This window comes from Bos indicus, chromosome 26, assembly GCF_029378745.1.
Source record: "Bos indicus isolate NIAB-ARS_2022 breed Sahiwal x Tharparkar chromosome 26, NIAB-ARS_B.indTharparkar_mat_pri_1.0, whole genome shotgun sequence".
NCBI classification, from domain to species: domain Eukaryota; kingdom Metazoa; phylum Chordata; class Mammalia; order Artiodactyla; family Bovidae; genus Bos; species Bos indicus.
Window position 1 is genome coordinate 18,659,180 of NC_091785.1, and position 14,487 is coordinate 18,673,666.

The 14,487-nt window shown below is 53.4% G+C and overlaps 2 protein-coding genes across 4 annotated transcripts in view; both read left to right on the forward strand.

The window, feature by feature from the left end:
* UBTD1 (ubiquitin domain containing 1) overlaps positions 1 to 3,750 on the forward strand; it is a 50,941-nt gene extending 47,191 nt beyond the window's left edge. For all 3 annotated transcript variants that reach the window (XM_019952802.2, XM_019952800.2, XM_070780605.1), the window contains 2 exons: positions 1,151 to 1,378; positions 2,687 to 3,750. In XM_019952802.2, the coding sequence (XP_019808361.1) occupies positions 1,204 to 1,378; positions 2,687 to 3,072 (561 nt within the window). In that variant the 5' untranslated portion in view covers positions 1,151 to 1,203 and the 3' untranslated portion in view covers positions 3,073 to 3,750. The remainder of the gene's footprint in view (positions 1 to 1,150; positions 1,379 to 2,686) is intronic.
* Positions 3,751 to 5,500: 1,750 nt separating this feature from the next.
* On the forward strand, positions 5,501 to 14,447 carry ANKRD2 (ankyrin repeat domain 2). Its single transcript, XM_019952793.2, has 9 exons — positions 5,501 to 5,659; positions 9,217 to 9,318; positions 10,564 to 10,722; positions 10,832 to 10,939; positions 11,429 to 11,527; positions 11,898 to 11,996; positions 12,797 to 12,895; positions 13,006 to 13,104; positions 14,143 to 14,447. The coding sequence occupies exons 1-9, from the start codon at positions 5,585 to 5,587 to the stop codon at positions 14,290 to 14,292; spliced, it is 990 nt and encodes a 329-aa protein (XP_019808352.1). The 5' UTR covers positions 5,501 to 5,584; the 3' UTR covers positions 14,293 to 14,447.
* Positions 14,448 to 14,487: the final 40 nt, after the last annotated feature.

Genomic DNA, 14,487 nt, shown 5'->3' on the forward strand with positions numbered 1-14,487 from the left:
ATATTAGTAACAAGACGTATAAATGTTTATTATTTTTAGTCATGGGACTATACTTGGACAATAATATAAGTGTGAAATAAACAGCAGGTGTGTATTGGCACAAAAACAGTTAAATCCTTTTCTATAACAAGGATTATTTTTAACATAAATTGTTTTTTGTTTTTAAAACTCTATTTAGAACTCCAGCTCTATTGAGAAAAGTGAGGAAAGGGAGCTGAAAGGAAATGCGCCTAAGTGTCAGCAGTGGTTACTTCTTTTTTTAAAAAATCATATTTATTTATTTTTGGCTGTGCTGGGTCTTCGTTGCCGCGTGGGCTTTCTGTAGCTGCGGCGAGCAGGGGAAGTGCTCTAGCTGTGGCGGTCAGGCTTCTCTTTGCGGTGGTGTCCCCGCTGCAGAGCATGGGCTCTAAGGCACTTGGGCTTCAGTCGTTGCAGCTCCTACCCTCTGGAGCATAGGCTCATTAGTTGTAGTCTGTTGGTTTAGTTGCTCCACGGCATGTGGGATCTTCTTGGATCAGGAATTGAGCCCATGTCCCCTGCGTTGGCAGGCAGGTTCTTTACCAGTGAGCTGCCAGGGAAGCCCCAGCAATGGTCACTTCTAAATGGTGGAATTCTTGAGTAAGTTTTCTCCAGTGGCAGCACGATACAGACAGTGGTCAGAGAGTGACCTTCTGGTTCAGAAAACCTGGCGTTAAATTGGTACCTGTGGGGCTTTAGACCAATGACAAGCTCTCTGGGTCTTAGTTCCCCCATCTACTGGGTCGTTTTGAGTCTAAAATGCCTAGCCTGTGATCTGGCACAAGCTGGGTCCGAAAATGGTCGCAGTTGTTTTTTTGTTTTTTGACACAACTACATTTTTTCCAGATTTTTAAAATACTGAACACGTGCAATTTTATAATCAAAGAAAGAGAATAAAATTAAGACTTAAACAGCAGCAATAAAGGCAGTATATGCTTTGCTGACAAAAGGGGTTTTCACCCCCAGGTGGGGTTTGCGCAGTTTCCAGACTCTTCCCTGAGTCCAGGAAGGGACCCAGAGACCCAGATGCTCAGGGACCACAGCAGTGAGGACTAGGGAGGCTGGGCTGGGAGAGGGCGGACCACAGTCCTGGCTTTCCACATGCAGAGCTTCTCCCTTCTGTCCTGCCCAGGACGCAACGAGCCCCTGAAGAAGGAGCGGCTGAAGTGGAAGAGCGACTACCCAATGACTGATGGGCAGCTGCGGAGCAAGAGGGATGAGTTCTGGGACACGGCGCCCGCCTTCGAGGGCCGCAAGGAGATCTGGGATGCCCTCAAGGCTGCCGCCTACGCGGCTGAGGCCAACGACCACGAGCTGGCTCAGGCCATCCTGGATGGAGCCAGCATCACCTTGCCCCATGGTCAGTGGGCAGGGCAGGGGCTATCTCTACCAGAGCAAGGGGGCTGTTGGGGAAGAGAGCCAGTGGCCAGCCCCATGTCAGGCGCTTCCATGCAGGCTGTGGGTGGCAAGTGTGGCTACTCATTTGTTCATTCAGGCAACCGTTACGAGCATAGACCAGGAGTGGGACACCAAGAAAATGAGAACACAGCCCCTGCTTGCCTGAGGAGGGTGTGGAAAGACACAACACATCTCAGGGCAGTGTGATGAGAGCAAGTTAAAGATTACTTGGGGCCCTTTGGGATCCTAGCACACCTCAGGTACCAACCTTCTGTTGAGTATTATTATATGATGGGCACCAAGCTAGAAGCTTCTGTTGCATCATTTCATTTAAGTTCATAACAGCCCCTGAGGCTGTGCAAAGCAGAGAATAACAGTGGGAACTCTAGAGAGTCAGAAACTGGGTTTTAACCGTGTCTCTTTCCTAACTATGTGACCTTGAGCTTCTCACATTTAAAACCCAAGTGACTTAACAGTTATAAAGTGGGGATACTTCCCTCATAGGATGGGTGTTAGGATTCAACAAGATACAGATAACATCATTTAGTCCAGTCTCAGCATGTAGTAGGTGCTTAAGATACAGGAAATATATTACTACGTGCAATACATTGTACCAGTAAAAAGATTGAAGCCCCCCTAGGTATGAGTCATGAAGAGCAGGGCTTATGCTACTTCAATCACATATGCTCAGGAAGGGGTTGCTGAATGAACAAATGAAAAGTAATTTGCTAAGGTTGAATGAGCCAGACCTGGTGGAGCCAGAATGTCAGCCCAGGTCTTCCTGACTCTACCTCGGGCCCCCGCCAGCTGTACAAGGAAGACGTGACCGTAGGGTGGGTTTGAGGACTGTGGGGTGACCATGACAGATATATTTGTCTGCTCAGTCTGCTGTAGCAAAACAGTGCAGACTGGGTGGCTCACCACAGAAATGTAGTCTGAGAAGCCCAAGATCAAAGTGGCAGCTGATTTGGGTTTTGGTGAGAACTGTCTTCCTGGCTTGCAAATGCCACCTGCTCACTAAGTCCTCATTGTGGGAGAACAGAGAGAGAGCTTTCTGGTATCTCTTCTCATAAGGGCACTAATCCCCCTGGATCAAGGCTCCACCTAAATGACCTCACTTAACCATAATTGCTCTCATATAGGCTCCAACATCCAAGTACAGTGGTGCTGAGGGTTAGGGCTTCAGTGTATGAATATGATGGAGGGGACACAAGTTAATCCATATCAGTGGGTCCCCAAGCCAACTCTGACCGCCCTGCCTTTCCCACAGGCACCCTCTGTGAATGCTACGATGAGCTAGGCAATCGCTACCAACTCCCCATCTACTGCCTGTCGCCGCCCGTGAACCTGCTTCTGGAGCACACGGAAGAGGAGAGCCTGGAGCCCCCTGAGCCCACCCCCAGTGTGCGCCGAGAGTTCCCGCTGAAGGTGCGCCTCTCCACGGGCAAGGACGTGAGGCTCAGTGCCAGCCTGCCCGACACGGTGGGGCAGCTCAAGAGGCAGCTGCACACCCAGGAGGGCATCGAGCCATCCTGGCAACGATGGTTCTTCTCCGGAAAGCTGCTCACAGACCGCACGCGGCTCCAGGAAACCAAGATCCAGAAAGATTTTGTCATCCAGGTCATCATCAACCAGCCCCCGCCGCCCCAGGACTGAGGAGCCCATGGACCCCTGGGCAGAGAGGCCAGGGGGCACTCTGCAGGGCCGAGAGGCCTCCCGCCTGGAGCACTAGGCCCCCCCACCCTGCCGCTGCCTTTGAGAGCTGTCCTTTCCTTCAGGGGCACCTCTTGTGTATGGCTGCTGGGCAAGCCCTGAGAGGACCCTGTTTCCCGGGGACACCGCGGGCCACCAGTGCGCGGCACACCGGCCTTGCCAACTTGGTCAGAGAAAAGGCAACCAGGGCCCTCCACCTGGTCTCTGTCTCCCGAGGCAGGTTCAAGCCACGAGGGCCAGCCCAGAGGCTCCTGGAGCCCGGATCTGTCCTCTGGTGCTGATGGCTGTGCTCACTCCGGTTTTCTGCTCAGGGTCTGAAGCAGCTGCTGTCTCCCTCCCCTGACTCTGCTCTGGGCACAGGGCCAGTGCCCTGGAGGGGAGGGGACCACACGTGAGCCCCCAGGGGCCAGGAGCCTGAGGCTGGCCTCTGCCTCTCCCAGCCCCCGGCACAGTTGGCAGAGAGGGGGCAGTGGCTGGGCAGTGGTGGCTGGGGGTCTGCACAGGGCCATCTCCTGGCTGTGACCCTGGCGATGGGGGGTCTGCAGCCTGGTCGTGGCCCCACAGCAGGTCCCTGTGTATAGACATATCTGCATATTTATCAATAAAGCCTTTTGCTCCTTCCTTCTTGCTTGCCTGGCTTTGACTCTGGGTTCTCCTGCGGCTCTGTGGAGCCTGGAGCCAGTTCAGGGGGGTGGAGCAGGTGGGTGTGCAGCCTGCCCAGCAGCTCCGGGCACGGCAGAGAGTATGGTGAAGCAAGCTGCAAAGTGCTGGTGTTCAGGCCTGCATTCTCATGGGTCCTCAGGAAAACCCACTTAACCTCTGAGCCCGCTTTGATTATCTTTCAAATGGAGGTGATGCCACCTGCCCTGCCCCCTTCCTCCGTTGCTGGCAGGATTCAATGGGATAATGGACGTGAACTCACTTTGAAAGCCAAGGTGGCATCACAGGCAGCATTAGTTAACCCGCTGCTCTGCTCCTGCAGCTCAAGGGTGCTGGCTTCCCTCTGCAGTCCCTGAGCCAGGCCCTTGGGACTGGGGGATGTGCAGTGTCCTGGAGATAGTACCCTCGGTGACATTACAGTGAAATCTCTGACTCATTCCGATGATGAGCCTGTGTTGGCTTGCCACCAAGAGAAGCAGAGGGCAGAAGGAGCCGGGTCTTCTGTTTCCTTAAGGGGGAGCATGCAGGTAAGCGGAGAGGGGCGTCTTAGATAAGGTTGTTTGGCTTAGGGCAAGCCACGTGAGTGTCACGGAAGCACAGGGCTGTGGTGTCTGGTTCACTGGCAGGTTAAACCTGGGTTGTGGTGACCCAGGACTTGCTCCCACAGATCCAGGTGTGGAACTCAGCGAAGCAGGTCTGCCCTTTCTCCAGTTGGGAGTAGTTTTTTTCTCAGTGAGCATGACCACCAGTCAGGGCAGCCTGACAGGGAAACCAGAGAGGGAAGGATGATCAGCCGGAGATCATCCTTCCATCCTGGTGTCCTTGTCACCCAGGCTTAGCCCTGCATTCTGGCCCTTTTGGTGGCCTCTTTTGAAGCAAGACTCTGTATAAGTCCCCCAGAGGTCCCCTGAGACAGACAGACGGGTGAGGTTTGTCGGGGACTCATGGGTTTCCCAGGCGGCGCAGTGGTGAAGAATCTGCCTACCAATGCAGGAGACACAGAAGTTGAGGGTTCAATCCCTGTGTCGGGAAGATACCTTGGAGGATATGGCAACCCACTGCAGTATTCTTGCTGCGAAAAGTTCATGGATAAAGGAACCTGGCGGGCTACAGTCCATGGGGTCAGAAAGAGTTGGACACGACTGAGCACAAGCATTAACATGGACTTGCGGCCAAATGCAGCGATGCTTCACTAGGGGGCACTGTGGGACGCCAGAGACGCAAAGATCTGCGAGAGCTACAGGCAGAGGGAGGCACCTGCCCTTCTCCCCACCCCCCATCCAGCCCTGCAGCCCAGGGGAGACAGTGTCTGCACCTCCCCAGAGCCAGCGAGCCTGTTCTCAGGACAGCCTGGGAATGTAGGCCTATCTTGGGTTTCCACATTTGGCTTTTGGGACCCCACACTGGCACTGGCTGGGCAGGATTTCGAGGCATCCAGCAGGTGGCACTGCCATCAGAGCTAAGAGCAGCCAGCGGGTCCTTGGAGCAGCCTGGGTGCCTTGGCTGAGGCCCAGCTGGGCCTGAGCACTCAGGACAGGCGCCTGGCAGGCTCCTTCTTGCAATCCCCGCTCTCAGGGCACTGGGCCCTCCGGCTTAATAGGCCAGGGGCTAGGGGTTGCCACTGTCCCATCCTTCCCCCTGTGCCCTGGGGCTGCCCGGGGTGAAGGTGACAGGTGGGGGAGGCAGGTGGAGAATTGGGCCAGTGAGCTCATGGCAAAAGCACCTAGTGGGGCGGGGGTGGGGGCCCTGGCATATAAAGCCCCCGGGGCCTGCTGAGGCGGGTTGCGACGGCACAATGGCAGACTCTGAGGAGGTGCAGCGGGCCACGGCACTTATTGAGGAGCGGCTGGCACAGGAGGAGGAGAATGAGGTAGGGCTGGGGTGGGGGCCCAAGGGGGTTCCGGGGACACCCGGCTCTGCTGTCAAAGGAAGGCAGAACCCGGCTGGGGTACCTGGCAGGAAGGAAGACAGCCCAGTTGGTGCTATTCCAGGGTGCTCCTGAGAGGGGGTTGTTGGTAGTGGGAAATGAAGGCTTTAGCCCCCAGATCTTGAGAGACAAGTGGCGAGCCAAGCTGGGTTCCCCGAGACCCTGTCTGCTCACTTGGGCCTTGAGAAGACGGGCTAAGCTACACAGAACAGGACAGCCAGGATGCGGCCTGGGAGTGCGGGGCCCCGAGATCCCCCAGCTGCTGGGTGGGAGGCTGGGACAAAAGGAACTCCAGTGTCTGGTCCCTGAAGAAGGATAAAGACTGGGAGCAGAGTGAGGAAGGGATGCTGGCAAGGGAGACATGGGTTTTCTAGGACCATCAGCCACACCAGGGGAGGCCTCTGAGCACGGGCCTCTGAACAGTTGCATTTTCTGTGGAATAAAGAAGCAAGGGAGGAAGGTGTGGGCTGGTCCCACTGTTCATTTGATGGAAACGAATACTTGACCTGGAGTTTCTCTGCCAAGTGCCTGATGCTGGGAGGAATGAGGGGCTCAGTAAGGTCAGCCCCTGCCTCTCCCTTACCAACCCTGTGTTCATTTTAGCTGACATTTGTCAGGCGCACAGTCGACTCAGAAACAAGGCAGAGTGGAGAGAGGGTGAAATAGAAGTGTAACTCAGAATGAAGGAGCACAGAATGGGGGTGATCACATTGACCATGGACCCTCTTGAGGACTTCTCTGTGCACAGGAGGGCAGTGTCAGGCCTTCAGGGATGGCGAGTGGTGATCAGGATGGGGAGGGTATTCCAGGCTAAGGAAATGGCAGGTGCTAATTTCCAGGTGTGGAAATGTGACTGTCAGGAGGGAGTCTGGCAGTAGGGGCTGAGGCTGGGAAGGCAGGCAGGGCACAAACCAACAGGCAAGGGCCACATGAAAGATACTCTGTGGCAGTGGGAAGCCACTGCATGTTGTTGAGTGAGGCACAGTGGTGCCATCTAACCTGTTTTAGGAAGGCATCTCTGACAGCCTTGAGAAGAACTTGGAGGGGGAGAGACTAGCCCTACCAGGAATGGGAGGGAGGAGATCAATTCGTTTAGAGGTTGTGTGTGTGCGTGTGTGTGCACTCAGCTGCTCAGTCATGTCTGACTCTTTGAGACCCCATGGACTGTTGCCCACCAGGCTTCTCTGTCCATGGAATTTCCCAGGCAGGAATACTGGAGTGGGTTGCCATTTCCTCCTCCAGGGGATCTTCCCAAGCCAGGAATTGAACCTGTGTCTCCACCGTCTCCTATAGACTTCATTCATAAAAAGGTGAATGGGATTGAGGAAGAGGGGAGGGTCAGGACTCCGGTGGAAGAAGACACGAGGCCCAGGGAAGGGAGGGCAGGTTTGTCTCGGAAGAGCTTGGACTGAGCCCACTGAGTCCCAGTCGGGGCATCCCTGGCTCTCCAGGAATGCCATTTCTCACTCCCCCAAGGACATGAGCACCAGGGCCAGGCGGGTGAGTCACGCTGCTGGACCATTTCTGGAATGCTGCCACTGGACACAGAGATCTTCAGCAAGGGGACAGGGGGCAGTCCTCATCCGTCCATTCATCCAGTAAATATAGAGGCAAGGCTGTCAGGACTCTGCGTGCCCACAGAGCCAGCCTGGCCGCCAGTGCCTCCTTCGTGCCAGGCACGGTGCTACAAGTGGACAGGCATTCTCTCATTTCATCTGTGCGACCATCTATGAAGTAAGGTGGATTTTGTTGTGTTGCGTTTCATCAACGAAAACCCAATTCAGGAAACATTTCTTGAGCACCTGCTGCATGGCAGTCCACAGAGACAAATCCGAAGTGAGGGGCTATGGAGTCTGAGTAAGGCACGGGTGAGCAGTAGAGACCCGGTTGTTCCCAGCAGGCCCCAGCCCAGCAGCATTCTTAGAGGAGAGCCTCATATCCAGCCTGCACCCCTTTCTTGGGGTGGGTGGGGAAGGAGGACCTCGGAGACCAGCCCAGGGACTGGGGCTCTTCGATGGGGACTTTACTGGGCTAGGTCATCACTGAAGACTTGGAGGTGTGCAGAGCTGATAAGCTTGCCTGCCATCATCCATGAACTCATTCATTCATTTACTCTCCAAAAACTTGCTGAGCACCTACTATGTGCTAGCCTCTGTCACAGGTGCTGGGGTTGCCAAGGTGATTAAGACCAACCCATCCTCTAGATGCTTCAGGGGCTGGCCAAGATCCCACATGCTGTAGTAGCTGAAGCCCTAGGCGTCCCCTGGTAAAGATGCAGTGTTTCAAGCAAGGCCAGCCCTTGGGTGACCTCAAACCATGTATACTTCATATGGAAGGGAGGCGCCAGTGGACCACGGAACATCTGAAAAAAAGCCCTGGAAAATCAGCCCTCAAATGACCGTTGAAGAGTATAACCCTTGGAGTGCAAAAGGCAGCTGAGAACTCTAGAAGAGGGAGTCATTCCTCCCCAGCTGCCACCTGGACTCAGCACCCTCCAGCCTGAGTGAATATCCTGGCAAGGCGGGGACTTCAGAGATAGCGGGGGCGGGGGCTGCACTTCATAAAGAGTGTTTTCCTTTAGAAGAGAGGAGGAGGTGACAAGGAAGTAGTCCAGGCAAGTAGGAGCTACAAATGGGGAGGAGAACTTGACAGAGTTTCCACCCTGTATTATTACAATGAGAAGGTTAATATTGGGGGCTTCCCTGGTGGCTCAGATGGTAAAGAATCCACCTGCTATGCAGGTGACTGGGGTTCGATGCCTGGGTCAGGAAGATTCCCTGGAGAAGGGAATGGCAATCCACTTCAGTATTCTTGCCTGGAGAATCCCATGGACAAAGGAGCCTGGCAGGCTACAGTCCATGGGGTCCCAAAGAGTCAGACATGACTGAGCAACTAACACACACCCAAGGTTAATACTTAGAGTTCACTTTAAGCTAAGAGCTGGAGAGCTGCAGGTCCTACCCCTCAGATATCCTGAGAGCAACAGTTTCCATGCCCTAGGATTTCACAGATCAGTAAAACCTGAGGGAAAGAAGTGGGTAACTGACAGAGTTCTCAAAGTTTTACATTGTCAAATAAGCCCATTAAGAAATTCTCATCATTTATCACAATTATTTTATCAAAGTGAATTTTAAATGTCCCTAAACCTAACCCCCCAAAAGACCTCAGTGCTTATAAATATTGAATATATTTAATTTCATTAAAACTCATTCTGCTGGCCCTTAATCCTATTTTGCTGGAGACCCAGGGCTGTCAATAGGCAGGTATTTGAACTGGAGTTGGGGTTGAGGCTGAGTTGGGGAACCCAGCTCTGAGGTGGGGAGTGCAGCTCTAACCTGGGCCTCTCCTGGACCAGACAGGAGTGGAGCAGGTGAAGTGCTGTGAGGTCACACAGGAGGAAGACTTTTGGGGGTGTCCTTGAATTAGTTGTGGGGGAGGCTGTCAGGTCCCCTAGGCACAGCAGGCAGATCCTGGAACCTGTCCTCTCCCTGGTTCCCCAGAAACTCCGAGGAACCACCCATCAGAAGTTGCCCATGGAGATGCTGGTGTTGGAGGATGAGAAGCACCATAGGCCTGAGAGTCCGTCCTTACAAAAGGTTAAGGTAAGTGCTAGGAGAAGCAGTTACAGTCTTGCTCCTCCTAGCATAGTCCATGAACCTGCAGCTCAGCACCGCTGGGGCATGTGAGTGATGCAGCCTCCTGGCCCCACCCCACACTTGTGAAGGGGAATATGCCACCCCCAAATATATCACTTTAGTATACTGATTATTTTAAAAAGTCATTTGAGAAAAAGCCAGTGTAAGAAGAATACACTGACCCTCCTTTGCTCCCCAGAAAGCAGGAGATAAATCTCCCATGTGAAGTTACCCTCCCTCTATCAGGAAAGCAGAGAGCTTCCTTATCACCAAATATCAGGAATTCAGGGCTGAGAAGGCTGTATAAACAAAACTTGTTGTTTTCTTCACTAATTAGCTCCTCCAAATCCAAACTCCTTTGTCTTTTCAATACTTCACAAATTTATTGTTTCCTTGCCTAAAAGGTATAAAAGCTGCCTGCTTCAGTCACTTCTTCGAGTCTCATATTTTTATGGACTACCATACACATGAAATTAAATTTGTTTCTCCTATTAATCAGTCTTACATCAATTTAATTGTTCAACCAGCCAAAGAATTTAGAAGTGAAAAGGGGGAGGGGTGGTGGTGATAAAGTTTTCCTCTGCACACCTGCTGAGTCAGAATCTGCAGGTGTCTAAGATCCCAGGGGACCCATTTTGGAAGTGGCAGTGATGAGGCAGCCATACAACAGGGCATGTGGTAATGGGATGCCGGGAGGCTGTGTGTGCTGACAGGAGAGATCTCCATGCTGGTCAGAGAAAAGCAGTGTCCAGACCACAACATGGAGGATGGAAAGGGCATCAACTGAGCTGTGATAGAAGTTACCTCTGCGAGAGAAGGGCTTTCATGTTTCTGTATTATATTTATGACCACAGAGAGGGATGGAGGGAGGGAGAGAGGCGGAGAATTGCACGGGAAGATGAGAATCAGGAGCTGGTTCTGGAGGCCTGTGCTAAGAACTGCCCTTGAGATTTCCTCATCAACCCCCCCAACCTATGTGGAGCCTTGAAACTGGGCAACTCCCAGCCAGCCCCCTCAGGCCTGCCTGGTCCCTCGATCTGGGGCATCTGTGTCAGTTTCACTGGCCTCACCTAGTCCTGGGCGGCAGAGTTAGACCTGCATTCTTTCTTCCTTGAGAGGAGCTCCCTGTCCTCCACCTCCGGCTCAGCTCAGAGGTCCCCAGGCCCCACACTCCGTGTCCCAGTGTGGGGTTGATGGGCTATCCCCACGCAGGGCCAAGAGCGCGTGCGGAAGACATCTCTAGACCTGCGGAGGGAGATCATCGACGTGGGCGGCATCCAGAACCTCATCCAGCTGCGGAAAAAACGCAAGCAGAAGAAACGGGAAGCCCTGGCCGCCTCCCAGGAGCCACCTCCAGAGCCAGAGGAGATTGTAAGTGTTCTAGGGAGGACACTTGTGTGGGCAGGGGGAGCCGGGGGAGGGGAGGATGGCGCGGATCACCTCGGGGCGGCCCCCCCATGACTGCATTCACGCCCTCCAGACGGGCCCTGTGGACGAGGAGACATTCCTGAAAGCTGCGGTGGAGGGGAAGATGAAGGTCATCGAGAAGTTCCTGGCGGATGGGGGTTCCCCTGACACCTGCGATCAGGTGATGTTCTTTCCGGGCCCGGCACCTGTGCCAGCCTCCTCTTAGAGCTGCGCCTTGTGAAATGAGAACAGGCATCGGTGTCCTTTGAGAGGGGGCCCCTCAGAAGATTTGGGATGCCCCCTTCCTTTCTCCACACAGGTCTCTAAGGAGACGCTCTCCAGCTTGAACCACCTCCAGAGTAATACATACCTGGATATTTAGGGGGAAAAGAGGAAGGAATCAAATACAGAGTTGAAGACCAGGAGAACTGGGCTGGAATCCCACCGGCACCATGCCCTGGTTCAGCTTGTGTGCTTGGGGGGCAGTGAGAAGGTCCCCAGTGCATAGGAGGCCTCCGAGGCTGGTCCCACAGAGCATGAAGGAGCTGGCAGAATGTGGACCATATGGGGACACAGCACAGGGGTCAGAATCAGGCTGGGATAAGCCCTGGTCTCAACCTGGGTGGATGATGAGGACAGGCTGGGGCCCTGACTGTTTCTCTGGGGACAGTTTCGCCGGACTGCCCTGCACCGAGCTTCCCTGGAGGGCCACATGGAGATCCTTGAGAAGCTTCTGGAGAGTGGGGCCACTGTGGATTTCCAGGACCGGGTGAGCAAGAGGCAGGTGTTGGGTGAGGGGCAGGAGGTAGGTCCCGCACTAATGGACTCCCTGTCCCTGCAGACCTCCCACCTGGGACATAAACAGAGTGCCTCGGGGCCAGGCCCCACTGCTAGTGTGCTGCGTGAACTCGTGTGGGCACCACCTCCTCCCCAAGCCTTGTCTGTAAATCTGGCCTGGACTAATGGACCCCCCGAGGGTTCTCCGGCTCTACTCCACCCACTACCCAGCCACTGGAGTGTCACTGTCCTTCCCTGGACCCTTCCCCTGGATATCTCCCTGCCCTCTTGGCTGGGGTCCTTTCCCCGAGGGCACACTCTTCCCTGAAGCTCTGCAATGAGGCTCCATCCTTCCTTCCTAGCTGGACTGCACAGCCATGCACTGGGCCTGTCGTGGGGGCCACTTGGAGGTGGTGAGACTCCTGCAGAGCCGAGGAGCAGACACCAATGTGAGGGATAAGGTGAGGCAATAATGCTCACAGATGTTGGGATGGCAGAGTGGAGGGGAGGGAAGCAGAGGGCGGAAAAGCAGAAAGCAGGTGGCTAGCGAGCTAGTTCGGTTTCTGGGGTGCCTCAGAGCCCGGGAATAAGTCTTGCCATCAGCAGCAAATGCTTGGAGACCACCATCTGGGAATGGAAGCAGGAAGAGCAGAGGAAATCCACTATCTTGGTGACTTTAGGACCATCCAAAAGATGCAGGATTTGTTCACCCATGAAATCATTCATCATCCTTCTATTTATCTATCCATCCATCCATCCATCCAGTGATTCATTCATCTGTTCACTTTTTTATCCATCCACCATTTTGAATTCACTCAATCCTTTCTGTGTAACCTTGAACAGATGATGGCCTCTGAGCCTCTGTTGCTCATCTATGAAACGTCTTTGTAGAGTTCTTATATGTATTGGATGGGGAAATGTATGTCAAGTAATTATTTGTTTAACATAAGACTGATGTTTTGTAAGCTTTTGCTGTGTATGTCACATAGTCATCTCTTGATACGTGGCATCTATTATAATTATTTTAAAAGGGCAGAGGAGTGAGCAGTTGTTCACATCTGAGTGAGAGGGGAATCATAGAAGGCATCCCAGAGGAGGTGGCAGGTAATGCCTTAGAGTTAGATCATCAGAGAGGATGATGGGAAATTACAGAGTTCCCTCCCCCTCCTTGGGAGAAGGCTGGAGTTGACAGCCCCTCCACCCTTAGAGGCACCAGAGCCCAGGTCCCTTCAGCCAGCATTTTCTGCTTCCTCCCACCCAGCTGCTGAGCACCCCACTGCATGTGGCAGTCCGGACGGGGCAGGTGGAGATCGTGGAACATTTTCTATCCCTGGGCCTGGACATCAATGCCAAAGACAGAGTGAGTGTCTGGGTTCCCTCCAGCCCAGCCCTGCCGCAGGGGGCTCCCTGTGCCCCCTGAGGGCTCCCACATGCTCCCATGGACCATGCTGAGTGTCACACTGGTTCTAGGAAGGGGACAGCGCCCTGCATGATGCTGTGAGGCTCAATCGCTACAAAATCATCAAACTGCTGCTCCTGCATGGGGCTGACATGATGAGCAAGAACCTGGTAAGTTCCCTCCTTCCCTGATTCAGTAAACAGGGTGCACTGGTTTCCCAGGCCCTGTCCCGGGCACTCAGAGGAAAGACAGAACTGAGCAAGACTTGGCCGGTCTGCTCTCGGGGCACTGTCACAGTGGAGGCTTCTCCGGGCCCCTGGGGATTTGGGGCCCACCAGCTTCCCAACTCTCTATGCTTTTCTACATCCAGAAAATCTAAGTGCAGAAAACAGCCAGGAGGGTAAGAGGACTTCCCAAAGGCCCCCGAATAGAACACAGGGGGTCCTAAAGTCCGGGCTCAGGGAGGCCAGAGTTGTGGAGAAACAGAGCTGAAAGGAAGCTAAGCACTTGGTACACTCATTCCTAGCACCCTGCGTTGGCTCCTGTGGTCCCCTAGTTTCTTTAGGATCCTATATCCCCTTGTCCAAGCTCTTCTCTGGGGCCTAGAGCAATCACAAAAGGGAGGAGAATTGAGTAAGGGGGCATTGTGACTCAAGAAAGGCTGGCAGGAGGGGGCACAGTGCAACATAGGGGTGGGAGATTAAGAGGTACCAACTATTATGTATAAAATAAGCTACAAGGATATATTTACAACACAGGGAATATAACCAATATTTTATAATAATATAAGTGGGGTATAACCTTTAAAATTGTGAATCATGATATTGTACACCTGTAACTTACATAATATTTTACGTCAAATATACTTCAATTTTTTAAAAAAAGAAGCTAGCTGTATGAAAAAAAAGAGGGAGGTTGAGAGGATAGCGGGAAAATCAGAAAGATGAGGGGAAGGTGTAAATGAGGACTTAACCTGGGCATTGCTCACATCTTGAAAAGAAAATTTTCTGTTGTGGAGGGAGTCCTGCACGTTATAGGATGTTTGAGCAGTATCCCTGGCCTCTACTCAAGATGCCAGAAGTACCCCCGACCCCCAAGTTGTCATAACTGAAGATGCCTCCAGACATTGCCAGTTGCTCCCAGCTGGTGAGGCACCTTTCTGGGACAGACTTCTCAACAATGACCAGATCTCCTCTTGGTTCCCCCAGGCAGGAAAGACTCCCACAGACCTGGTGCAGCTGTGGCAAGCCGACACCCGGCACGCTCTGGAGAACCCTGAGCCGGGGTCAGAGCAGAATGGACTGGAGGGGTCCACCGAGAGTGGGCGGGAGACCCCCCAGCCTGTGGCAGCCGAGTAAATGCCTGTCCCGGCCTACCAGGCACCTGGCCTATCCCCTGCGTACAGCCTGAGGGTCATAAGAATGGCCCTCAGAGCTGAGGACACCATTCCTCTGCATACACCCCAGGAGCATCCACAAGCTACTGCAATTAAAAAAAAAAAAAAAGTCATTTTTGCTATGTGTGATATTTATTCTACTTGTGCCTGAAATATT